The sequence below is a fragment of the Lichenostomus cassidix genome, chromosome 11, assembly GCF_008360975.1.
Source record: "Lichenostomus cassidix isolate B80296 chromosome 11, HeHo_3.0, whole genome shotgun sequence".
NCBI lineage: Eukaryota > Metazoa > Chordata > Aves > Passeriformes > Meliphagidae > Lichenostomus > Lichenostomus cassidix.
In genome coordinates, this window is record NC_139492.1 from 8,471,368 (window position 1) to 8,496,669 (window position 25,302).

The 25,302-nt window shown below is 44.7% G+C and overlaps 3 protein-coding genes across 6 annotated transcripts in view; 2 read left to right on the plus strand and 1 right to left on the minus strand.

The window, feature by feature from the left end:
- Positions 1-4,005, plus strand: part of CBFB (core-binding factor subunit beta) — a 40,084-nt gene extending 36,079 nt beyond the window's left edge. For both annotated transcript variants that reach the window (XM_085071761.1, XM_085071759.1), the window contains exon 6: positions 1,731-4,005. In XM_085071761.1, the coding sequence (XP_084927887.1) occupies positions 1,731-1,753 (23 nt within the window). In that variant the 3' untranslated portion in view covers positions 1,754-4,005. The remainder of the gene's footprint in view (positions 1-1,730) is intronic.
- The window catches only part of B3GNT9 (UDP-GlcNAc:betaGal beta-1,3-N-acetylglucosaminyltransferase 9), a 306,546-nt gene that overhangs the window by 242,763 nt on the left and 38,481 nt on the right, over positions 1-25,302 (minus strand). The gene's annotated exons all lie outside the window — the stretch shown is intronic.
- The window catches only part of PHAF1 (phagophore assembly factor 1), a 34,753-nt gene continuing 21,897 nt past the window's right edge, over positions 12,447-25,302 (plus strand). For 2 of the 3 annotated variants that reach the window (XR_014854504.1, XM_085071762.1), the window contains exons 1-3: positions 12,601-12,984; positions 17,715-17,797; positions 21,631-21,714. Coding sequence is in view for 2 of the 3 variants with exons in the window: in XM_085071762.1 (XP_084927888.1) it covers positions 12,921-12,984; positions 17,715-17,797; positions 21,631-21,714 (231 nt within the window). In the remaining variant the exon portion in view is untranslated. Of the gene's footprint in view, positions 12,522-12,600; positions 12,985-17,714; positions 17,798-21,630; positions 21,715-25,302 lie in introns of those variants that run through there. The other variant, XM_085071763.1, reaches the window with a different exon arrangement.

Below are 25,302 nucleotides of genomic sequence, written 5' to 3' on the forward strand. Positions count from 1 at the left end.
TGCTGATTACTAGAGGGATTTATTGAATGAGCTCCATGTGCATCAGAAAGGGACCACTGCACATGAAAGGAAAATGTAACTTTAAATTGGCTTTTAATTAGGAGAAGGAAGCAGCAGTTCTCTGTTTGGGTGCAACTAACCTAGTGCACTGGGAGCATACAATTAGACAGACAAGAAGAATGGTAGATAAGGGAGGAAGAAGTGAACAGAGAAAGAAAAGTCTAAATTGGAACAAGTGGTGTCAGCAGGACATGCCAGAGGGTCTGAGAGTGAGCAGGCTCTGCTCGCTCACCCTTCGGAATGGGAGTGCCACAGCAGCATGCAGTGAGCTGGGGCAGCTGCTGTGCTGGTGGGAAGGCTTCCTCTCTGACAGTAAACATGACTCAGAAGAACACCAAAGAGCAGCACTTGTGCCCCTGTTAGTCACAGTTCTGTTGAAGTACCCATATGTTCAGTGTGATGGTGCAAACATGGTAATTGCTTGAAGGGTGTATTTCAGTGGTACAATGCCTGCATTAAGGCTTTGCCGCAGTCTTTCAACAATGCATGAAAAGTCTTTCAGAGCAGGGAAGTAGTCACTGGTTTTGCATTTTTTTTAAAGCCCTGGATGTGACAGGTTATTGCAGCTGGTGGAGCCACACGGAATAAAGCCTGTGTAGTGATACCTTCCACCAGCTGAGAATGTGGCCTGAGACTGTTTGGGTCACGTGGTAGTTTCAGGCCATGGTGCCAGCTATTCACTCTGTAAACCTTAAATAAAAGTATTGGTACTAAAATGTCTTCAATACCAGCTAGCAGAGTTGTGAGGTATGGCTTTAAAGTTTTAAGGAAATCAATGTTTTTAAGTGTTTAGGTGCAGCATTTGTGTGTGCTGTACCTGTGTACAGGTAGAGAAAGTAGATAGCCATGTCTTTTTCCATGACTGGCCATACGTAATTTTCTCTTTACAATGTCATTAACTTACACAGTTTAACAGAATAATTTATTTGAAGAAGTTACATTACTTCTCTTTTAATACAGGGGTGCAATCATAAGTACCACAGTTTTCTCAGTTTAACTTTGCAGGTGCACTGAAGAAGAAAGTTTGCTGTAGTAAAACCCCAGGTTCTATGAGGTGTTAAAATGTGTGTCAATCTATAGATTAAATTGTGCTCATGTGTTACTGTAAGTCTCTTGATCTAGAAGAAGCTAAAGTAAATGTTTCCCTCATGAAATTATTTGGAAATGATGTGATGTACTGTCTCATATTGTAGCCTTTCTCCCTAAAATTGACAGAAAAGGTTAACAAAAGGGAATTTCACAGGAAAAAAAATTATTTTTGGAAGAAGAGACACAAAATTGTTACCTAACTATTGTGGGAGTCTCTTGCTGATTGCTGAAGCGATGTTGGAAGCCTGGCAGTGTGAGTGTTCACATGTGTGGGCATGAGCACAGTGCCTGCTGAGAGCTCCAGGCTGGCTGGGGAGACACAGCAGGCTCTGAGCCCCTCAGAGACAGGGCAGAGCTTGGCTGCCAGGCCCACAGCCCTCCTGAGAGCCCAGCTGCTGCAGGGGGTAAACTGACTTGAGGGCGAAAGAACAATTTTGATGTTAAAAATTAATGCTTTGCTTACTGCTTGAATTGTAAAGCTTCTGCCTTCAGTTGGTTATGGTCTTAGCTGTGTTAATATACTGAATAAAATAACTGATCATTTCATGGTGCTTATCCTCAGTGTGTGTTTGTTCCTGCAGGCAAGAAGACAGCAAGACCCTAGTCCTGGATCCAACCTGGGAAGTGGTGATGATCTCAAACTACGTTAATCAGCGGCAGCAGGCATCCCACGGGTCTGCTCACATGCATTGCTTCTACTTGGCAAAGGATGGAATAAAAGACCAGAAACTGTGATAACTGGGTATATTATGGTCTGTTTCCTGACCTGCGGCAGTCGAAGTCACCACGAACTGCCATGGTTTGCACTATGTTTATGTTACGATACCTGCATTTCCCATTTTAAAGCATGTAGCCAGTGGCAATTTGAAATTTTGTTTTTCTATGCAAACTTATTTTTGTTGGCACTATTTTAGTGAAATGGAAACTTATGCAGCTATAAAACCATTTTTCTCAACTGTAATAAAAATTGTCACTTAAAAATAGGTCAAGATATTACAGATTTAGAACAACTTTTTTTTGTTTGGTTTTTTTTTTTGTAAACTGCTGGAAGCCAATGCATTCCAAGCTTAATTTTTTAATATGGGCTTTTGGAATTTTGATTGTCCTTATTGTGCTCCTGCTTTATTTTAGATATGCATTCTTATCTTTCAGTTTTCTTTTTTCTGAATTTGCAAGACCTTCTTAAAACTGCTGACATTATTTTGCATTATTTCCAAGCTAAACCCAGTGAATCGGAGCTGTTGGAATCAGTTTTCAAACTTTTTGGGTTTGTAAATGTTGCAGTATTCTTTTAACTGCTAACAATTCATTGGTTTCACTTTTTAAATGATAAAAACCTTAAAATGTATATTTTCATGCATTAATGCATTCTGCCCCATTATCTGTCTTAGATTTTATTCTGTACCAAGTGAGTTTGGGTGGCTGTTATACCCTGTATATAGTGCTTTACTGAAACTCAGAGGAAGTCGCAGGCTGGCTTCTGTTTTATTCAGGGATTTTTTTAACTAGTTCTTCAAAGGGATACTGCAACTCCACAATCAGATTCAACAGCATTTAAACTGGGAACAAAAGTGATCAGCTGCCAAGGTGATATATATTAAATCATGTTTAAGATAACTGCTTTAAGTATATTTTATATCTTATGCTTTTTGTAAAGTTGTGCTGAATGGTGAAAAGCTGAGGTGAGCTTGTGTGCAGGAGTCTCGTACTGCACATAGGCCACTTCTATTAAATCTTATGCAAATTAAGACTGTGTTGCAGTATATATTGCATTTTCTAACAGGGTAAGATTTGGGATGAATTAATGTACGAATTAATCTTGTTTTATTTGGGCTGGTGGTGAATGGACTTGCTCCAAAGTTTTCATTGCATCCAATATTTGAAGAAAATTGATTGGAAATGCGATGTCATTTGGCTTTGTTAAAATGTGGTGCTTCCTGTACAGCCTGATTGATTAAAATGTCACTTAAATACCTTTTTAAAATAAGTGATCTGAATTCAGTATTTTAAGAATTATTTTAAACGTAGAAACTCTATATGGTTAGAACAGTTAAATCTTCATTAAATTCTATAATTAAGACAATTATACATTCCTCATTAATGGCAGAACAATTGATGCAAAAGAGGTCTTGCAAAAATGTAAACAGATGTCAATGTGAAGGAGAATCTTTGTATGTTAATAATATGAATATTTAACACTCACTTAAAAATGTCATTAACTGTAAACTGTGAGAATGTCATCAAATAGAAATATTTTGATACTTCAATTTAAATGTGATTCACCTGAAAGATAATCTTTTTCACTCTGTGGCCACATATTCTTCTTGCTCTTCTTCCCCCAAAGAAATAATTTTTCTAAAGTGTTTCTGCAAAGAGTTATTTAAGGGACACACGCATGCATCTGCACGCATCCCTAGCCTTGGATCTTCTCTGCCATCTGTGTATTTTTGATGGAATAGTCTGAAGATTTATTTTAAAAGGTTTTCCTAACGTTTCAGACAGTGGTTCTAAACCATAAGTACACAGGAAATGATGCTATCAGATATTAACGTTGCTATCTCTGTGTAAATACTGAACTTTCCCTATCATCATTTAGCATTCTGCTGCTTTCCATATCTTAATGCTGGCATTAAGATCACAGCCCTTACCCTCTGCTGGTTAGTGCAGACTTTTTAAAGTGCATTTTAAGTTATTGATGCAATTTGATATTTTTCATAATTTCTATTTAAACTGAAGTTGCATCATCTTTCTTGAATTCATCTCCTGTAAGAGTTGCCTTAAGCTACAGGATTGCTTTTGCTACTTTTTGTGTTGTATGTTTAACTTTCATAATAAACTTCTGTGTAGTGAAAACAAGGTGCTGTAAGTTTGTTTGACTCCCTGGTAGTCCCTGCTGACATACTTTGTTTAGGTGCAAGGCTGCCTTGATGTCCATGGCTAAAGCAGTGGTGACATCCAGTGGTCACTAAAATAACTGACCCCTCTCCAGCCGCTGTGTGGGTAGAGTTTTTAATGAAAGGGTCTACACTGGGGGAAAGGTGGATTTTGCTGCTTGTCACTCCATGCCCTTGTCATAAGTCCCTCTCCAGCCCCTTTGATTACTGGGAGGGCTCTAAGGTCTCCCTAGAGACTTCTCCAGGCTGAACAACTCCTGTCTACATAGGAGAAGTGCTCCAGCCCTCTGAGTTTATTTGTGGCCCCCTCTGGACTTGCTCCAGCAGGTCCATGTCCTTTTGGTGAGGATGCCAGAGCTGGATGCAGCATTGCAGGTGGAGTTCTCAATGCTTAGTCCCTTCACTGAAGTCCTTAAAACCTGAATGAGCAGGTTTCCTAGTTTTTCTTGAGGGAAACAGCAGCTGTTCTGGGCTCATGGTCCCCTTTCTGAAAGCAGAAAACTGAGAAAATGAACTGTGAGTGAAAACAGCAGCTTTTCTGTTCCTGCAGATCTGTGATGGTTTTTCTAATAATGAGTCTTTTTCAGGTAAGGACTGGGAAGTTAAATGAAGGAGACGTGGTTTTGGGGAACTCCAGAATTGCACGGCCTGGGATGATCTCAGCAGGACTTCTGTATTTTTATTTTTTGGTTTGCTATTAGTTCAGGACTCAACTCTGTCATAGATGTATTAAAGAATCCATCCTGTCTGCACAGAAATAGGACCAATTTCTGTGAAGTTGCATTATTTTGTTACTGCATTTCCAATGCAAATAAGAGAATGACAAAAATGACTTCAAGGATGGGAATTGCAGTGAGAAGTTAGAGCAGAGCGAACATTTGCATGGGCAACATTTCTCGTAGCTCATTTGCCTGACATCCTGTCTTCACACTGCCACCAAATGCAAATCCCAGGTCATGCATATTCATCAACTGCTGCACGCTCAGGGCCGCTCAGGGTTTAAGTAACTATTAAATAGGTTTCTCAATTACAGGTTGAGATAAGTGAATTTTCAGAATTGCCTTGGGCTCGTTTTTTAAAGCTCAGGAGTGAGAGCGGGGAAAAGTAGCGCAGAGAAGAGCTGCGTGGTGCCTCACTAGTGCTGTCACCCGGCACAGTGGATGGATGGGGAAAGGAGGGGGAAACCAGAATGCTTCTTGCTCAGCAGGAACTGGGTTTAACTTGAAAACAGAAGGACCTTCTACAGATGGAGCAAAGTTTACTTTTGAAATCTGGCTTTTCCAGCTGTTATCCAGTGGTTTTCTGGGAGAGTCTGTCCCTCTGAGCCTTTCCCACCTGCACATCCAACTCTTTCAGCTCTTGCTATTTATATCTTACAAAAACCCAGCAAAGTCTGGGCATAGAGAAACAAGCAGTGTAAGAGAACCAAAGCTTTCTGGCTGTGGGATGCACTCATCCCTGATCACTTCCCACGTGACTGTTAGTGAAGCAGATGACTGGGGTGGTGCTGCTGCTGGTGCAGGATTTTGGAAGCATTTCAGGACTTTGGCCCTTCACAGCAGTGATGCAGATCAGGGTTTTTCAGGCCATGTTCCTTGGGAGAGCTGGGACATGAAGAGCTGAGGCTGGGGAAGAAGCCGTGGGATGGTGGATTTAACCGCAGAGGTTGGGTATAAGGCCTTGGCTTTGGGAAGTGAGCAGATACTGAGCACATCAGGTGGAAGAGAAAATGGGAGTGTGGGGAGAAAGGGATCCCCCATGAAAGAGCAGGTGTTACTGACGCTGACCACTTCCTCCAAGCTCAGCAGGCACTGTTGTGTCTGTCCTTGCTTGACGGTGGCCAGAATGGTTGCATCTCTTGGTTTGAGTCTTGAGCAGAGAGGGGACATGCAGTGCTGAGGTCCCATAAGAGATGCAGTGGTTCTGGGTCCTGATTACTGGATTTTTTTGTACTCTATAGGTTTGGTGACTTGCCACCAGCCTGCAGCTGCCTGGGTAGCCTGTCCATGGAGCCAGGAGCCTGTGCCCACAGCTGCCACAGGCCAGGAGGAGGAGGATAGCTGGGGATGCTCAGCTCTGAATGAGAGCTGGCTGTGATCTAGCTCCAGCTCACAGAATCATGCAATGGTTAGGGTAGAAGGAATCTTAGAGAGTGTTTAGTCCAGCCCCCTTGCTATGGGCATGGAAGCTTCCAGGTCATTTGCTCTGGCTGTGTTTGAGGTCTGAGGACCAGGGGATAGGCAATGCTGCATGCACAGACTGCTCCTGAGCTGCCCAGTGATTGCCTTCTGCTCGGGTCAGAGCTGCTGCTGAGGAATCCTTGAACTCTTTCTTGGCAGCAACAGCCCCAGCCCAGAGCCACTTGGTGGATGCTCCCACACAGATGAGAGGACAGATCCTCTTTTTGGTTCTGCTTTCAGTTCTGCTCTGCAGAGCGTGTCTGGTGTATGACTGCCGGGACCTGGTGCCGGTGGTCCCGTGGGCTGCGTGACTTTCTGAAACCACCAACCCCAACAAGGTGCCTCATCACCAGCTCCTTCAAACCCTCTCAACATCCTGATCTCTGCATCTGGGACCACAGGGCACTACACTGGGAGTGAAGCACAATGAGCACCTCTGTTGTTGGTTCTATCCATCACAGCCCATGAGTAAGATTCAAGTCACCCCAACGCTGCTTGTTCACCAGAAGTCAGTGACAAAATGGGCAGTCTGAGATCTTCAGAGGCTCTGAGAGGGTCCCTGCAGATCTGATTCATCTCCTTTCAAATGATGAAACCCCAAGTACCAGGGCTGGAGCAGGCTGGTGTAGGGAGCTGACACCTCCTCATACACTTTGCCCCATGGCCCTTCCTCATCATCAGCCCTGATACTCAAACATCCCTTTTGGAAACATCTCTGGAGATGTGAAACTGAGCCCAGGTGAAAGCCCTGCCAGCTGTGCAGCACTCCTGGATCCATAAACCCTTGCAATAAAGAGTTTGGGGATCCTGCAGAATCCCCAGATTAATCTTTTACTTTTTCGTAATAAAAGCTGTGCTTTAAATTACTTTCACAGAACTCTGTGCTTTGCCCCAGGGTGAATTTTCCCACGAGTTTTCAACCCATGATTAAAACCCCAAGTGCCTGGCTGGGCAGCAGCCGAAGGATGCAGTGGCCAGCGGCTCCGGAAAGGACAGATGCTGACGCCGCTGGCTCCGTGCTGACTGCTCCGGGAAGGAGCGGATGACCATCCCTGCCGGTGCCCCGGTCCTGCCGCATCCCGGCTCCCTGCCCGGCACCGCGGCGAGCTGGGCTTCGCACCCTGCCCGCTCCTGGCAGCGCCTCCCGGGCTAAACCACCCCGAGGCACAAAGAGAGAAACCACCGCATCTGTTTCTAATGAAGCCGAAGCCAGTTTAGATCTAGCCCTGCACGAATCAGAGCTTTCAAAATCTATCTGGAGTTCTGTGAAATGCACATAAAGCGTGCCGGCCGCCGGGCGGGGAGCGCTGCCCTGGGGCGATGCAGGGGAGCTGCTGCCTTGCGGTGAGCATCCCCTCCCACCGCCAGCTCTTACTGCTGCTCCCTTTCCTTCTCGGAATGCTCCGTGCCCGTCCATCCGGCCCTGCTCCTCAGCCCCTGCCCTCGCCCCAGCGCTGTGCAGTGCCCTGGGTGCTGGGGCAGGGCTGTGTCTCTGCTGGGCAGTGTTTAATGTTCCATCTCAGCAGCACCCTCGGGTGAGCGCTGGGAGCCTCTTGTTTCTGTCCATCTCCAGACACCAAGCGTGGTGCAAAAATGCAGGGGAGCTTTTGCAGCTGCCAGAGGCCCGAGTCTGGGATGTGAGAAGTGATGTCGGTGACCACCCTGGATCTGACTGAGCACGAGCTGCAGCCTTGCCGTGCTCCCCAGCCCATGCCAGGCACAAATCACCTTCCTACCCCTGGCCGAGCACAGAATCACCTCCAAAATCTTTATTCTCGATGGGCTGCAGAGCCTCCGGTGCAGCACACCCGGCAGGGAGGAGGATGCTGTCCCGGAGCATGCGAACCCCAGCCCAGCGAGGCTCTGGACAAGGCTCATGGCAGGCTGGAGGCTGTGTGCGTGCAGGCTGGTGGAAAAAGGCCCTTTGTGCCCCAGCAGCCCTAGGGAGCAGAGCAGCGGGACAGCTTCTCTCGCCGCGGCGGGGAGCTGGTGCTGCACAGCCTGCCCGCGCTAGCCTTGGCCGCCGCTGCGGAGGGTTTCGGGGCGATTGAAAACCATCCGGGCAGGGCAGGGCAGGGTAGGGCAGGGCAGGGCAGGGCAGGACATGCTCAGCGCGGGAGAGGAGGGGAGAAGTGCTGAGCCAGGCAGAAACGGAGCCAGGGGTCTCTCCTGGGAAGGTTCGGTTCGGTGCTGCCAGCCCCTGCTCGCCCGGGGACCCCCAGCCTGGCACTGATGGGGCACTGCCCAGCTCAGTGGGACCCGAAACCCTTGGCTGTGACACAAATCCCCTGAAGAGGTGGGATAATCTCCCTCTTGGAGCTGCCAACCCTCTTTGGATCCATTCCTAAATGCCAACCCAGAGCCTCGCAGCACGAAATGCACCTCCAAAATATCAGAGCAACTTCAACATTTTGTAAAAAAATATCTTTCCTCCGACTGAATCAGTGCTGCCAAGGCTGGGATCTGCTTCCAACCCATTTTTACGAGCAGCCAGGGGGCGAATTTCCTTACAGACCTGATCTGTGCTGCTCTTGAATCCGATCGGGAGAGGGCAGCTCTTCTTCGCTCTGCTCACGGCTGCATCCCTCGCCTGCGAGCCCTGGGGAGATTTTGGTCCCTCCTGGTGACTTCTGCAATTTCCCACTTTCTTTTAACCGGCTGGATTGAAAAGTCCAGCTCTTCTCAGCCAACATTTGCCCGCAGATGTGTGGAATTTAGGAAAAAAAAAAGGGTAAAAAAATTCAGAAAAATTTTAGAAAAAATTGGTAAAATTCCATTAATCCTGTTCAGCGGCCGATCTCACCCCAAAACGTGCTGGCACTGCAAGGGTTTGGTTGAAGGGAACCCGGATTGTCTCTGATGGATGCACCCATTGCCATTCGTTCAATCGGAAACATTAACAACTGAACCAGGCTTTAAAAATCGATTATAATTTTCAGAAAGCTGTGCATTGCTTCCTGAGCCCTGGGGCTGAATTTTCCAAGAAGTGCTCTGTAATCTGGAGAGCGAGAAGGGTAATTTTATTCTTTTAAAATTTCAGTTTTGCCTGTCACGAGCAGTTGCCAAAATGATGATGCTTTTCCCAATCTGCCTTGAAATTGCCACCCTGCTTGGAGTCACTGAGGAGCTGGGGGGTCCTCCAGTCACTCTGGGGAGTTTGATTTCAGCTGCCCACATGGGTCCCAACTTGGCACCTTTGGTTCTGTGGTGAGGCACACCAAGGATCTCCATGGCAGGTCCCATGTGGTGCCAGCTGCTCCCAGCTCCTGTATCTGAGGGGGAAAACATCCTCCTGTCCCCGAGCAGCTCACGGGTGTTTGATGGGTTTGAGGAAGAAGAAGTGTTGGGGGATCTGGGAATTTTCATAACTGTGAATTTCCATAACTGCAGGCTCAGCTGTGTAAAAAAAAGATTACCTAACCCAGCTTGCAGCTGGATTTCCAGCCAGGACAGATTCTCCAGGCAAGACGAGCAAGCCAGGGAGGGATGTGTCCAGCAGAGATGGGGTGACCCCGAGGGTTTCTAGCTTCTCTGTGGAGCTGGTGATCACTTGTGCAAACCATCCATCCCCATTGCCATCGAAGCCAGAGGCTCCAAAGCAGCCCTGGAGCTGCTCTCCCCGGGTGGTACAACCAGAGAGCAGCCATGCAAACAGCCTTGGGGGGATTTTCTGCCTTCTGTGACTTGGGATTTGGTTTCTTCTTTACTTGTCTTGGCTGGTAGAATGAGAAATGTGATCTGAAGGAAAAGCAGCTCCTCTGGGGATCCAGGGAGGCTGCCTAGGGTGCATGGGGGAGTTCTCCTGCACCCTAGGAGTGCAGGAGAAGGGCAGGGCTTGGGCTCTGTGGTGGGCATGGGTGCAAGGAGGTGCTCCATCTCAGCTGTGCCTGCACTTGCTCTCCTTCAGGATGCTGTGGTGGGATTTTCAGCCAGCTGGGACTCATTGTTGATCTGTGCTCCTGCCTGGGACCTCCCTCCTCACCCTGGGGAGTCACTGCAGGTGACCTGCAAACACCCAACCCTGTAGGGTGCCACTGCCCTTTCCTGCCCACGGCAACTGGGTTATGTCAGGGGTGAATTTGTCACCTCGGGGATGAGGTGACATTCCCTTGTGAAAGCACTGAGGAGTATTTTAAAGAGCAAAGCCCCAGCCCTGGCAGCACGCAGCCCTCCTCCACTCAGCTTGGGGTTTGGGTTGATGTGTGAAAATGGGTGGTAAGGGAGAGGCACACTCAGAAATAATTTCTTCTTTTCTGCCAATGTATTTGGCCTTTATCCTCCTTGGTGAATTCAGCTTGTACTTGTGATATTCTCTTACAAAGGATGCTGGATCTTTTTTAATGAAAGCCCAGACTGTTGCATCCCCCAGTTTGCAGCACTGGGCATTCAAAGGGCATCACCAAACACAGAAGTGAGGTGGAGAAGGGTCTCTGCAAAGCCCAGCTGATCTGCACCCACCTGTTTTCTACCCAGCATCTCAACCCGAGGGCTGCATGTGCCATGGGCCTGCTTAAAAGCAGGTGCTGTGCTTTGTGTTCCATTACATGAATGAGGTAGGTAGTATTTCTACCTATATATTTGTTCTCTCAAGTACATTCCTTATGGATGTCACTAGATGAACTTACATATAAATAATATATAAATACTGTATATATGCAAATATTTATATGTTTCATACATCCACAGTGAGCTGGAGAGAGAAAAGTGGCTCATAAGGATTGGCCCCTGCTCCCAAGAGAGGAAAGGTTAATTTCTGTTTTTGAGCCAATGAAGATGTGTCAGAGGGCTGGAGTGAAGGGGAAACATTGGCAGTACCTCTGTGCTTTTCAGCATATTAAGATGTCACCCTGCTTGGATTAAAAAAAGCAAGCAAGGCATGAATAATAAATAGAGCAACATGCAGCTGACTTCAAGGGAAAACTAATTTCCCTGGGGCTTGCTCCATGCCATATACATTAAAATCTCACCTGCTTTGACAGCTCTGTGACCTGAAGAGAGATGCTGAGAAATGTGGTGCTTAGAGCAGAGCCTGGCTGAGGTCCTGCTCCCAAACGTGACTGGGATTTCTTTTTAATGCTTTTATTACCCCTGCCAGTGATGGCTTGCTCTGCCTGTGGGAAGGAGCTGCACTGCAAACCTAGCTAAAGTTACGTTTGACTTTTTATTTTTTAAATATGAGACTCCTGAACTTCTGCGTTGGGCTGCCTGAAGGGTGCACTTTACTGATGTGTTCTGTCCTGCTGTGGGACATTCCCTGCGATGGGGCTGCCCTGCTGCAGAGCTTGCTGGGACACGGTGGGCACAGGGATGGGGCGTGGGGTCACACTGGGGCTGAGCATCACCACCAGAGGGATGCAGCCGAGGAGAGGGGGCAGAAGGTGGGTATCACCCAAGGAGAGGTTTTTCTGCCACCCATCCCAAATAAATGCGGAAAAAAGGCATTTCCTCCCACTCTCTGTCCCTCCTCGAGCCTCACGCTGCCAGCAGAAAGAGTTAAAGCTGCTTCCACACCCTCTGCACCCTCCTGAATTTCCATCCAGAGGTGGTATCACTTTGTATGAGCGTGGCACAGGTCCAAATCCTTGGTTTTTTCTTTTTCTTTTAATTCTCAGCTTATTCGGGCAGTGCTTGACCGGGTGCCTCTCACCTTGGATGGAGTTTCCCCTGCGAAGCTGGGTGCTGCCGCGGCTGTCCCAGGCGGTGGCACATCCTGCCGTACCCGGACAGTGCAGTGTCCTGCCCAGCTCTGCGGCTGGTGGTGGCACTTGGGGGCTTGGGGTGTGACCAGAGCAGGTTCCTGCGCGGCCAGCCCTATCCCAGGGGAAATGTGGGCTTTCCTAGGATCCGAGCCCTTGGGTGGCAGTGCCCCTGTTTGCTCAGACACCACTGCAAAGCCAATGACCTCGTTACTCCTTCCGTCCCTCCTGACTCATCCCCGCGCTCATTCCGGTAACTTTGCCCGTGCCGCTGACTAATTTCTCCTTCGCTCTTCTTTCCTGCACTCTGGCCTTGCAACTGGAAAAACCGGGCGCGCCTGGGTTGCGGTTAGGGTTGGTTATTTTGTTTTGAATCCCGAGGTTATCGTGTCGCTGTGACTGGGGCTGCGGGTCACACTCATCCGGCGACAAGGACAGGGTGGGACTCGAACCCGCGCTCTCACCCTCGCCAAGCCGCCGCCTTCCCCCCTCGCCCACCGCCGGGGGGCGGGGCGCACAGCCCCGGCCCCGCCCTCTCCCCGCCCCCGCGCGGGCGCGCCTGACGACAGCTGCAAAGCACTTTTTCAGCAGCCGCAAGTGAGGTGAGTCGCGGCCCCGCGGCGCGGGGGGGGTCGGAGCCCCCCTCAGGCCGGGCCGGGGCGGCGGGCGAGCGGCGGGACCGCGCACCTCCCCTGCCCGCGGGGCCGCGCCCACCCGCGCTCCGGGACCGGGCGGGGGGCGCGGGCGGGGGGCCGCGGGGCGGGGAGGGGCGGCCGGTCGCCGTAGCGGCGGTGCCCGCGGCTCCCCCGGTCAGCCCGGCGCGGGGCTCCGCCGCGAGCCAGCGCTGCCCCGGGGCGTGGGGGCGGCCGGTGCCCTGAGGGGGCGGTGGCGGGGCCGCGCTGCCAGCTTCCCTCCCGCTTCCCTGCCGCTCCCTCCGCAGGGTCCGGCGCTCGCCCCGGTGACCCGCCGTGCCAGCCCGCGGCCTCCGCGCTACTGAGCCAATGCTAGATCTGGAGGTGGTGCCCGAGCGCTCTCTGGGGAACGAGCAATGGGAGTTCACCTTAGGTAAGTGTTCGCCTCGCCCCGGGCCGCTGCGGGAGCGGGCGGTGCGGGTCCCTCGCTCCAGAGGGGCTCTCCCGGCGAGTTGGGGAGAGAAAGGCAGCGAGAGCCAAAGCTCACCTTTCTCTGTCGCTAAAAAGACTAAAGTACGAGCTTTACGGATTCCCTTGTAGTTTATAGTTTCATCTCTAGCTTTTGCGTGCCAACTTGTGCTTTGTTTATCCGCTTGTGTGCTTTCATCTGCTCGTTTGCTTTCTTTTGTCTTGCCATCTCAGGCTAGTAGTTCTTTTAAATAACTCCTAAAAGAGGAAGCATGAATGTGCTGATTGTCACCTGAATATGTGTCAGGTGATATTGGCAGCTTCAGCTGTGCGCTGATACTTACCATAAATGCTGTGCTTTTTTGTTCAAACCCTTCATAAACATGAGTCGAGTTTCACAATTTCTTTGTGTTGCTGCTGGGTTGCGACATAGTGGAGAAAGTAAACTTTTGAGATATTTTCTCAGGGTTAGATAACAAGTATTTTTCCCCCAGTCATTTGTATTTTGGATCTGGCTGAGTAGTCCTTTCCTACCAGTTGCTGTGATGAGAAAGAACTTTCCTCCAGCTGATGCAAGTTTTGGCTGGTGCTCAGGCAGGACACTGAAATGTGCAGCTGAAACTGAGATGGTGTGGATTCTTCGGGTGGCTTGTGTTTTCAAGCAGCTATTGGCAGTCCTTAAAACTCTCAGCAAATACTGTAGATGTCACCTTTTCTGAGTGGTTGCGTGATATATCAGTGTTGGACTCTTTATCTTCATTTTCCATCATTGCCGTAACTCTGTGTAAAGGTAATGTTCATAGGAGTTTGGCAAATGTAAGCAAGGCACTGTGTGTCAGCCCTCTGTGTCTGCCTGAACTTGAGTTACACTTGGGCTGCTGTTCTTGTCACCTGTGACAGCAAGGGGACAGACTGTTCCTTAAAGACAGTGTTACACAGTTGCCCTGAACTAGGGTTGGACCAAAGGAGTGGTGCTGTGCTGTGGAGTTATTTATATGAAACCTATCAAACACAAAGGAGTGTTTACGCTGCTGTGACTTCAGTCAAGTACAGCTTGATGGTTACAGATGGGGCTAAATGGCTTTTGGAGGCTAATTATAGCACCTCAGGTCCCACCCTTTGAAATCTTGGTGAACTCCTTGTGCCCTGAATGTTCCCTGCTCTCAGCTTTGTGTGACCTTCTGCCATCCTTTAGTGCCTGTGTTACCTGAGAAAAAGCAGCCTCTAGCTGCATACCCTGACAGTCTTCATAAATACAGAGTACTGGCTTCTCCCCATTCTCCTTATCAAAAGAGAAGAGGGGAAGAGAAAATGTTTTTCCTTTTCCCAAGGAAAGCTGTTAACGCAGTCCCATGGTTAAAGTGGTAGTGTCTCTCTGTGCATGCACACACACATGCAGGGATGTGAGAGGGAGGAAACTCAGCTGTGTTTCTTGGAGTAAACATAGCCACCACGTGATGTGTCTAATGTATAATTAGCATGACCTGCTGGTGCAGAACAGGAGGCTGACTAGGTATTAGGATACTTAACTTTGTCCTGCACCAGTGCTGTTGTGAGAAGGTTGTCTCTGCTGACAAAGCTGGTTCAGCTGTGTTAGTGGCAGCAGGCTTGGTAGTGCTGGTGGAAATGGGACTCTCACTGCCAGCAGTGTTCTACTCATTATTTGTTTAGCTCTGCTCTTAGCAGAACTAATGGCAGTATTCCTGAACTGCTGCTGACTCTGGCTTCCAGTACTGTGCCCACAATGGAGATGACTGAGGGGAAATGCCAGGAAAATTTTGTACATGACTTTTTGGATTCTGTTTTTGGCTCCAGTGTTGACTCACTATGTGACTAGAGCATGAAAAATTTAACCGAGACTGAGTTTAGATACCTGTGCCACTGCACCTCTCGGGCTGCATTCCTGCTGTTTTAAAGGAGAGCAATTAAATACTTATTCTGTAGTGCCTATAGCTGTATTATTAGTGTTTGAGATGTATAATTTCTAAGGCACATTTGCATTTCTCTTGCTTTTTCTACTTTCTTTTCCTACCGAGTTTCACTTTATTTAATGTGTTATGATTCATCTTAGATTTTCTTGTGTTTTTCTGTTAACCTTTATTCACTTCTCTACCCCCACCCCTTCAGGACACAGTCTTAGCATAGGCTGGTGCTTCAAGCCATGATGTTCCTGACCAGTGCATGTGAGAGAACTGTCTTGTGTTGCTTGTATCACTCCAGCATTTAGAAAAGGGAAAAATCTGTGATAGGAGAGCCCAGCACTGGTCTTTGTGGGCATTACTGCCATGGCTCAGTTTGCTTGACTGTCTGATGTTCTGGAAACCATGTTTGCTTCCCCATTCCCCCTGACTAGTGAGCAAGGGAAAAAGAATTCTTTGTTTTCCTCTTTGACTGCAAAGGCTGACGAATGTTGAGGAAAAAGGGGATGTTGTGTGTGAGAAGGCTGGAGAAAAATAACCCATTTTTTTATTCCTCCTTTGGCTTTTTGCAAATGGAGGCAAAGGGTGGGTACTGGCTGGTTGAACATGTTTTTGGTTCTGTAAACTTTCCTTGGAGAATTTGGGTTGCTCACTGTAGCTCTGCTAAGCAGCTGCATGGCCAAATCTGCTTGGTTCTTGGTTGCTGAAAACTGAACCAAGTCGGTCCATGTCCATTTGCTTGCAGCCTGAGAAAGCTGTGAGTAAGAGAGTCACATGAGCCATCTGTTTGCACACTTAACAGCGCGAGATTGCATCAGTTTACATCGAACTTCAGCCCCAACTTGGTGTTTCTGCACTTCTTGAACCAAGTGCCTTTTACTGAATCCTCACCTGCTGCTGGCACCATCAGTGTATGGACCCTGTCAGCTGTGCTGCCTGGGCCTCAGCCTGTGCCACTGGTTTATTTTTTTAATGAGCTCATGGTCTTAGCTCTGCAAGTCTTCTATGAATACTGACTTAGGGTGTGGGTTTTATACTTTTCAATCAACCTTACCTTTTGTTTTGATGCATACCTTTTACTAGGTTAAGAAATGTGGAACTTTTACAGCGGCATCTTTGATCTTAGCTTCTTGCTGCTATTCATATTTCTGTTCCATTTTGAAAATATTATCTAATACATAATAACTGTCATCTTCAAACTCAGCTGCCTAGACTGCAAGGCAACTGCTATTTCCTAGATAATAGGAAACAGTGCTGCTTTATTGTGTGGATCTGCATTTTAATTTCATTACCATTATTAAAATAATAACTCTTCTTTTTGACTGTATATCATCTACTGATGTATAATTTCTAGCTGCAAGCCAAATTGTCCCCAGGATTATAGGCTAAGGTGAAAACCAGTTGTGCAGACACATTTGTGTATGGTATTTGCAAATTGAATCACTGTAGTTCTAGTTTGTACGTCTGTTTTGCCAACACTTGATGTCATAATTTCAGCAAAGCTGCAATGTATGGCCATGATAGTGAGAATGATATTTTTGGGGTGTTTTTTGTGTTATGCCAGTATTACTTTAAAGCAGTACCTATGGTGAGCTAGGTGTGTATGTTATAAATAGACATATATGAAAAGAGAGTTTTCTCACTTTGATACTGTAGAAAATGTCTGAAAGGTGCTTTGAAACATGACGTACTGTCTGAGTTTGAGAGGTGTAGCTAGGAGCTAAAAGTTTTGAATGTAATAAAAGTGTAGGTTCTGAGGTAAGTTTTCCCTAAGCAGGGCAACTTTCTTAACATTTAAAAACTAGAAATAGAAAAGGACAGGGCAAGGAATGGAAATAAAATGTCAGATAACTAATCTGAATTGACTTGCAGCAGTTAGTAGGAAAATGAAACTTCACAATTATGAGCTCATAACCTTGCTTTATAAATGCCTGCTTTGAATCCACAAATGTGATCACATTTCATTTGGAAAGGCAGCAAAGGTTTTTAGTGTGATAAAGGATGAGATGGTGTGGTGCTATTTTTTCTGCAGAATCAGCTGTTCCATTCCATTTTCAAAAATTTATAGTTGTAAAGATAAGATATACACTGAAGAAAGAAGAAAAGCTCTTGAAATTGTATGAGAGGCTGAATGACTATAAGTGCATTGCTTCAATTGAACCAAATTGTTAGGTATGTATATCTTGTCTGTAAACTGAGAAGATAAAGTTTCTTCCTTGACACAAATACAGCCATATCAGCAGCTAATGTGGCCTGTTAGGTCTAAGGAGAATCATTGCTCTCTGTTAGTATTTGTATCTGTCTGGTATGGGTACCTGGTACTTTATCAAGGTTAATGAAAAAGTGTGTGCCATAAAAAGCATTCTGGGAGCCTATTGAATGTGTATAGGAGTGCTCTAGCCAGCTCTAGTAGAGTTTGATGTGGGTTATTTTATCAGTTATTGGATTGATGACCCCAAAAAGCAGAAAAACTTGTGCACAGGCTGTGGCAAACTCTTTGCTTTAACTGCCTGAACTTTGCTGTTTAATTTTGTGTCTAGAGATACTTTTTTCATATATGCATAACAACTGGTAGATAAACAATGACTTTTGTCTTTCAAAACACCAGGTCTCTGCTGATACCATGAGTCAAGTTGGCTTGTTTGCTGACCACATACCTTTCTGTTGTAACTCAGTGTTTGCTAATGGTGGTTTGGTTACCTCATGGGTAACCTTGCTGTTAAAAATCTCTGTTAGCTGGTCTCTGCACTAAAAAAATGCAACTTTTTATTTACAGGAATGCCATTGGCTCAGGCTGTAGCAATTCTTCAGAAACACTGTCGCATTATCAAAAACGTCCAGGTTCTCTACAGTGAGCAGGTGAGTAGTGCAAGGGCTGGCCAGGAAATGCACCTCATGGGGAATTAAGGTATGCTTTGTGCTAATGTATGTATTGTATGAATTGTGGGGCTACTTGAAATTGAGTTATGCCAAATTATTGCCACCAGGTCATGCTTTGTAAGTTTCACCACCAAGCTTTTACAAGTTTCATGTCAAATATAATAATCCTCAGGACAGCAATGCAGTGATTTAACAGCTATCAGTTTCGTATATGCAGTGGAGGAGTGGCACTTTTTTACCTTTAAGCAGTGAAATGTTATGTAATTAGCTGCACAATTTAATTCTAGTCTATTTATCATTGTGAAGTGTTGCTGCAGTTTAAAGAACTGAATCACTCATTACTTTCTGCTGTTGTGTTTGGTTCAGTGATGATGAACCCCCTGAAAAACCTTCCACAGCTTCTCTCTGCATCTGCAATTTTGTCTGCAGAAAGTGGGTGCAGTGATTTAAACCAGCTATAGATGTTTTAATCATTCGTTATAACTAAGCATTAAGTTCCGGATAGGTTTGACTTCCATCAGAGCGGGCTAGAAGTAAAACCCTTCTGCTAGATCAACTAAAATGTGTTATTCTGATGGAAGTGTAAGGGAAGAGGAGATAGGACAAAGGAGGATTGTGACTCTCCAGATGTTTTATGTGCAATGCACGTTAATAAGAAGATGATATTCATATGTAGCAAATTACTGCTCTTTGCATCAGGAAAAAGGCAGAGTCTGTACAATGTTATTTTGTATCAAAATAAGGATTCAGGCCTTGTGTATTTGCAGTGAATACCAAATAGCTAAGAACAACCTTGACTCTGGTGTTCAGTGCTGGATACATATTTCATGTTATTAAATGAATTATCCCTTTTTTTTGTTTCACTTTATGTGGATTTATGGGTTTTATGATGGCTGAATTGCAAATCTGGCTCCTTGTGATTAATGCATGGGAGCATCCGTCTGGCAGTGAACACGTTCCTTGTTTCTTGTATTCTTTGGAGTTTCTTAGTTTTTCTTACCACAGTGCATTTGAATTATTTCTAGAGTTGTTTAGATAAATGATGAGATTCCTGTTCCACTCAGACTGTAAAATCACAGAAAGATTAGTGGTTCAGTGCTAGCAAGTAAAGGTGTACCTCTCCTTTGTCTTTTACACCTCTTGGAAAGTTACATTGTTCTTGACTGTGTACACTGAACTTCTATTCTGTCTGCAGAAGACAGGTTTAGTGGTTTGGGTTTTTTTCCCCAAAATGCAATAAATGTAAAGATATTGTAGCATCTGCATAGTCTAATGAGATAGTGGTTCTCAACTTTCTGGCATAGTTGTGCTGATTATATTTTTCTGTATGTTATTACAATTCAGTGCCTGATTTTTTTCACACACCACTCAAAGCCTGCATTTGACTGTCTGGCTCTGTCCTCACCCTCGTGCAGAGTGTCATGCATTTCATTAGCAGCTGAGCACAAAGAGCTCAGTTCTGAGAAGATTCAAAGCTTTAAATTAACTTTGCCATGCACAACTTCAGGCAGAGTTTAGCTAGATAGAACAGCCTTCATGTTTTTCCTCTTTGCCTTGTACAAGAATGCCTTTGAGCACAGTGATCAAATGTTATTTAAAGCTGTTGCGTCTAAAGCACTGAATTTCTGATCCTGGAACTCCAGCAGTGAGTATTTCCTTTCAAAAATTTATATGGCAATTAAATGCAATTAGATCTGCCCACGGTGCTCTCTTTAACTTGACATAAATGGGATGCCCAAACTGTGCCAAAAAAGCTTGATGAATCCTTTTCTGTGGATGAAAGAATTTTAACTCCTTTTTGGTCAGTGTAAGTGGGGTACTTAATTGCCTTTGTTTCCCTGAGCTTCTTCCTCTAGTTGGATTTTGGTTGATGGGATTGTTCAGTCATAACAGTTTTTCCTGTGTCTTTATGTAGATTGGCAATGTAACTGCACATCTGTGGTGCTTCCTTCAGGAAGAACTCTCCTGTTGCTTCTTGGCATTATCTTTCATAATTGAGGTTCTGTTTTGTGTATTAAAAGTCACATGAACTAAATTTGTGCCCTTGAATCTTTCCATGTATTAGAAAATATGCCAGCGTAGAACAGAAGCTATTTGCTGTACTAATTATCAAGCTTTTCCTAAGATGTTTGGGGTTTTTTTTCCACCCACTCAAAAGTACTTGTAATGCTCTCATTAATTTTGGAATAACCTTATGAAAACTTTGTTTAGAAACTAGTGAAATGCAGAGCATATCCCATAGCAGAACAACCCTGTTGATGTATTTGAATGTAACAAGTTTTTTTTGCTGTATCTGTAGCCTTTCTAAATTAGATTTATAAGGGATTAGAAAAAGACTGTCAGGGTCAACATTAGACCTTTTTATCTCATGCTTATAGTTCTATTGCAATGCTGTTCAGTTCTACTCAGTGCCATGAAAGTTTGCCGGTAAGAGTGAGGTATTGATGCCATTGTGTGAAATGTTGTGAAAGTTTCATTTAGTAGACAGTTTACACTCTAGATCACTGGTGTTCAGGAAAGATGATCTCAAACTGAACCAGATTCAGGAAAAGCTACTTTAGGGATCCAGAGGAACAGGAAATCTGCATCACAGGGGATGTAAAGCCCCATGGCTTCTTTTGACCTAGTGTTATGAAGTCTAGGATCTGATTATTTGCATATATGGTTTGGGAAGGGGTGGAAGATGCATGTGAAAATGCTCTGGAAGTCTCAAGGCTAGAAGATAGTGCTGATGTGAGGAAATTGAGGATGAAGATTGGACTTCTGACAGTCAAACCCCAGAGCTCTTCCCAGTAGAGCAAAGTATGCTTAATTCATAAAAGGGCTGTATGGTGTGGCTGCCCAGTTTAGAAGCAGTTATTTGCCCCAGTTGTTCATCCCCATTCTGTCTTTTGCTAGAAGACTGCCTGTTGAAGTTCTAGGGCATGAATCCTGCTGCCTGCTTGCCATTCAGCCTTTTTTCTCCTCTGAGGAGACAGCTCTGGGGGATTGAGCATTTTGGAGGAAATGTGCTTTGCATGGTACATGATCAAAAAGCTGAACTGGGGCCAAGTGACTGTGTGTGTGTAGATTGCACTGGTGCAGCAGAGAGCAGCTTTCCCAGTGGCCCAGCAGACTGAGAGGGCGTAGAGCCTCTGCAGACACCAGGAAAGCCAGTGGAATGTCTCCTATTGACTCCAGCAGACTGCAAATTAAGCCTTTAGTTGTTATGATTCACAGTAACTAAGGAAACCTAAATTCACAACATAAGAGTCTGAAGGCTTCCTTTTGAGGCCTGAAAAAGACTGTGACAGTTTGATTTTTGAAGTGGAAAGCCATCTTTTTGTCAAGCACATGCCTGGTTCTGATGTGAGACTTGGTATTTTTGTGCACTGAGAATGCAATGGAGGCTGTCCCTAGATGATGTCTCTGATGCTAAATTGGGAATGCTAATTTTTGGGGTGGGGTTTTGTTGGTTTTTGTATTGTTTGTTTGGTTGGTTTTTTAATGTGGTGGAGGTTATATTATTTTGAGGTTTTTGGTTTTGTTTTTTTGTTTTTCCTCCCGCTTAAGTAATGGACAAAGTACCCTTTCAGGAGTTCTTGTAGGGCACTGATACTACACAGGCATTTCTATTTCTTTTCATATAGAAACTGGAGGGTTTGAGAGGTTTGGCCAAATGTATTTTAGTTATGCTTATTCATTGAACAAGTGATGGTTTGCTGAGGCAGTTTTGTTTTTCCAAGTTAACCAATTTATACTTTTACAGAGATATATATCTTAACAACGAAGTCTTGAAATTAAAAGCCTAACAGCTCTTTCTTGTTTTACAGTCACCTCTTAGCCATGACCTCATCCTTAACCTGACTCAGGATGGAATCAAACTGCTGTTTGATGCTTTCAATCAGAGACTTAAGGTAATAAAACACCCTTCCTGCAAACAGGCAATGCAAACCAAAACCCTGGGGTGCATTGACACTTAACAGAGCATAAGTATTACCTCATTTAGACACTTAATTTGTCATACAAAGTGTGCTCTCTTGTGATTATGAACTGAATTTCTTCAGTTTGGGATTTAAATCCTTGTTTATGGAATTAAGACACTTCACCAGTGCACTGGGGACTGTACAAGTGCCACAGGAGTGGGATGGTACAATGTGGTCTCCCTTGCCCCTCTTGTCTCAAGTTGCACAGAAGTTGGACAAGGCCCTTACTGAAGCTAAGGCATGGATTTGAAGTTGGATCATCATTAATGCAAACCAGATAGTGTTTTCTGCCCAGGTTTTTCCTCTATGTGGGCTGCCATTTTGTTGATGAAATTAAACTTCCTCCTGTTGGTAGTTGTCAGTTGGGTTAGCTTTGCAGAGTACTTGTGTGGCTGTGATTCCCCCAGAAGGTCACATCCAGGCCTCTTGTGAGGAGCTGCCTCCTGCACTGACTTCAGTTTGTTCTGGATGAGTTTTGGTTCTTGCAATTGATGTCTTCAATTCTGCTTTTGTGCTTTAGGGTGATCAGGTGTTGATCTGCATCTCTCTAGGATGCTTTGTGTAGTTAAGATACAAAATAAAAGGCAGACTAGTCACTATTCTACCATGGCCTTTATCTTTGGAAAGTATCTGTAATGGAAGTGGTATTTTTCATCCACACAAAATGGATGACTGTGGGGCTATAGAGGTAGGACTGCATGAATACAAAATTTTGAAAAGCTTGTAACAAGCATTTAAAATATCCTTATGTAACTTCTGAGTTATTCAGGGTGGTCCTTTCAGCCAGACCAGCTGTGCTGAGCAATTGTCACTGGTTCTCACCTGGTGGGTGTAAATTCCTCTGTGACAGAAGTGTTTAGGTGTTGATTTGGCTAATTGGGTGAGAGTGAACTGCTCTAATTGATGCGCTGTTTAACATTTGAAAGCAGAAGTGTGGAGTTGGAATGTGATACTAAAAAATTGAATGTTTACTGTTAGGTAAGTCTGGAATATGTGCTCACATCCATAGTTCCAGGGTTTGGAACAGTGGTGGGTGGAGCCCTCTGCCCTTCACTCACATGTGAAATAAAACCAGCACAAAAACATCACTCAACGGTTCATCCATTGCTTTATCCCAAAAATTGCTGTAGGAGAGTAGCATGTGCTATCAGCTGAAACTTGAGCTCTTTGTGTACTTCATATATATGAATTTTTTTAATAGAAACTTTTGAATAGATTAGTTATTGGAAGTATTTATTTCTGTAAGAATAGCCTGTAACACCATGATATGCTTGTATTTTTCTAAAATTTTTTATATTAATTATAAAAGTTTACATGTTGAAGAAAATTTTCAGTTTAATTTAGCATTTTTTCCCCCAGATTTCTGTTTGTAATTGCTTTATGGTAGTTTCTGTTCATGAAGTCATTCTGTAGTAATGGTATGCTTGTTTCTGACAAGAATTTTTAATTTAGTCATTCAGACTGTGTATGTGGATTTACAATTTTTAAGAGAATATCTTGAAAATTCTCTGCCAGCTGTATGAAATCTATCTAACTGTATGTAATTCTGAAGGAGACTGAACTCAAAATTTGCATAATCATTTCAAGTACATGGCTTACTTACTGACTTTCTTTGGGGAATGTTGAACTCCTGTAGTGTTTTTTGAAGTGCTGTAACTAGTGTCTACCTTGTTTCTTTTTCTCCAGTTTCTGAGGGTCTGATATTGTCATTTCAATACCCACTGTGCTAAGAACTAAGCAAGAGTTTTTCTTGCCTTTCTCCATAATGTGTTTAAAAAATTGTTTTAAAGAAAAGATAGAAACCCCACACTCTTCTGGTATGTTTCTAGGTTTGTTTCAAAACTAAAAAACCACAGGAAAAACAATCTCTTCTGTTACGTTGTGGTTCAGTGGTCTAGTGATACTTTTGTTTGTTTGACTGATGAATAGTCAAACTGTGCAAATGCATACAGTGCTATGAAAACTTGTAAAAATGTTCAGAAAGCTTTATAGAAGGAATTTGGTGGGATCAGTTCGGAAGTGAGCAACAGGACTTGTTAAAGGATCGTGTAGGTGTAGAGTAAGTAATGCCTGTTTTTAAGATGGTGTGACTCCGTGTTTTTAGTGTTGCTCAGCAGCAGCAAAACTGGAAAAATCAGGAGGTCTGTCTTCTCTTTGTGTGTTGTTTTTTTAATAAACACTTCCTAGTAAATTTGACTGTGAAAGAGATTGAAATACAGGCTATGAAGGTGGAAAGTCTTAACAACTCCAAGGAAACTGGTGCAGGAATAAAGCCACCAATATTCCTGAGAAGTTTCTTCCCTTTTTTCAAGGAGGAGGGGGAAAGTCATCTTCAGTAGCGAAAGTATTGCAGGAGATGTTGCTGATGTGGATTGGTAGATCCAGGACCAGGTTCTGAAAGCAATTTTAGCATCAAGGTCTCTGCTGTGTGCTCCCTCTGAGGTGGAGAAAGAGTTGGGTTTCACAGCATTGATCTGTTATTGCTGGTAGTAGACACCTGAACGTTTTTATGAGTCTTAGTAATTATCAAAACAGTGAATGTTAGGATTGTGAATGAGCTTTTACTCATTTAGAGCAAGTGTCTGACTGTGTAGTAAAGCCATCAGTGAACAGTCCTTGGTGTTCTCATTTTATGTTCTCTGCACATGGAATCACACTGATCCTTTTGTCAGTGTAGCTGCTGTAATTTAAAAAAGAAATCTTTTTCTAGTGCTCTGGCCTGTTCCTCGGTATGACTTTTGTTACTTATGAGATCCTTTGACTGCCATGAATTCTTGCTAAGTTGTACTCGTTTATTCCTCTGCTCTTGGTAAAAAGAAATGTTGACCTGAGTTGATCTCTGAGTCATGGGAAGAGGAGAGTTGGCAAACTGGTGCCTGTTGGCTGCTGTCAGGGTGTTTCTCTTGGGGGCAACCCTGTTTGTGCCACTGCAATTCCTTGTGCACTGCTTTTGCTTATTCAGTTCATACTTTTGTCTTGCACAGTGCAGTTTGTTCAGCAGAACTTCTGGAGGGTGCCCAGCACCCTACAGTAGTGGCTGCAAAACAAGAGCTGGGGTGGGGCTGGTTCTCTCTATTTTCAGAAAAAAATTAGTGGAGGGAAAAGATGTGCAAGATCACTGAAAAAAAAAGGTAAAGTAATTCCTAGCTTTTCATAAAAGTAGCCTTTGTTTTTTAATAGTCTCTAACAGTAAAGAAAATCTGGACTTGTCAACTGCACTTGAATTAAAATACTAGATCACCAGGTTTTTCCAAGAAGCGTAATTCCAAGTGTATTTTATTAAGGCGAAAAATATGTTTGTTCTTTTACATTGGTTCTGCCAAAATGTTAATTTGTTACTGGCTTTGTTCCCTGCTTGTTGCCTTTATTCTGAAATGCCATTAAGTGTTGATTTATTTTTTTTCTAAATATATATAGAGGTAGTGGTTTAAACATTGCAAGTTGTTTTATTTAGGGTTATTTGCTGGGCATCTCCCAAAACCAAGACTTCCTTCTCAGCTGGTGATATTTTTAGGCTTT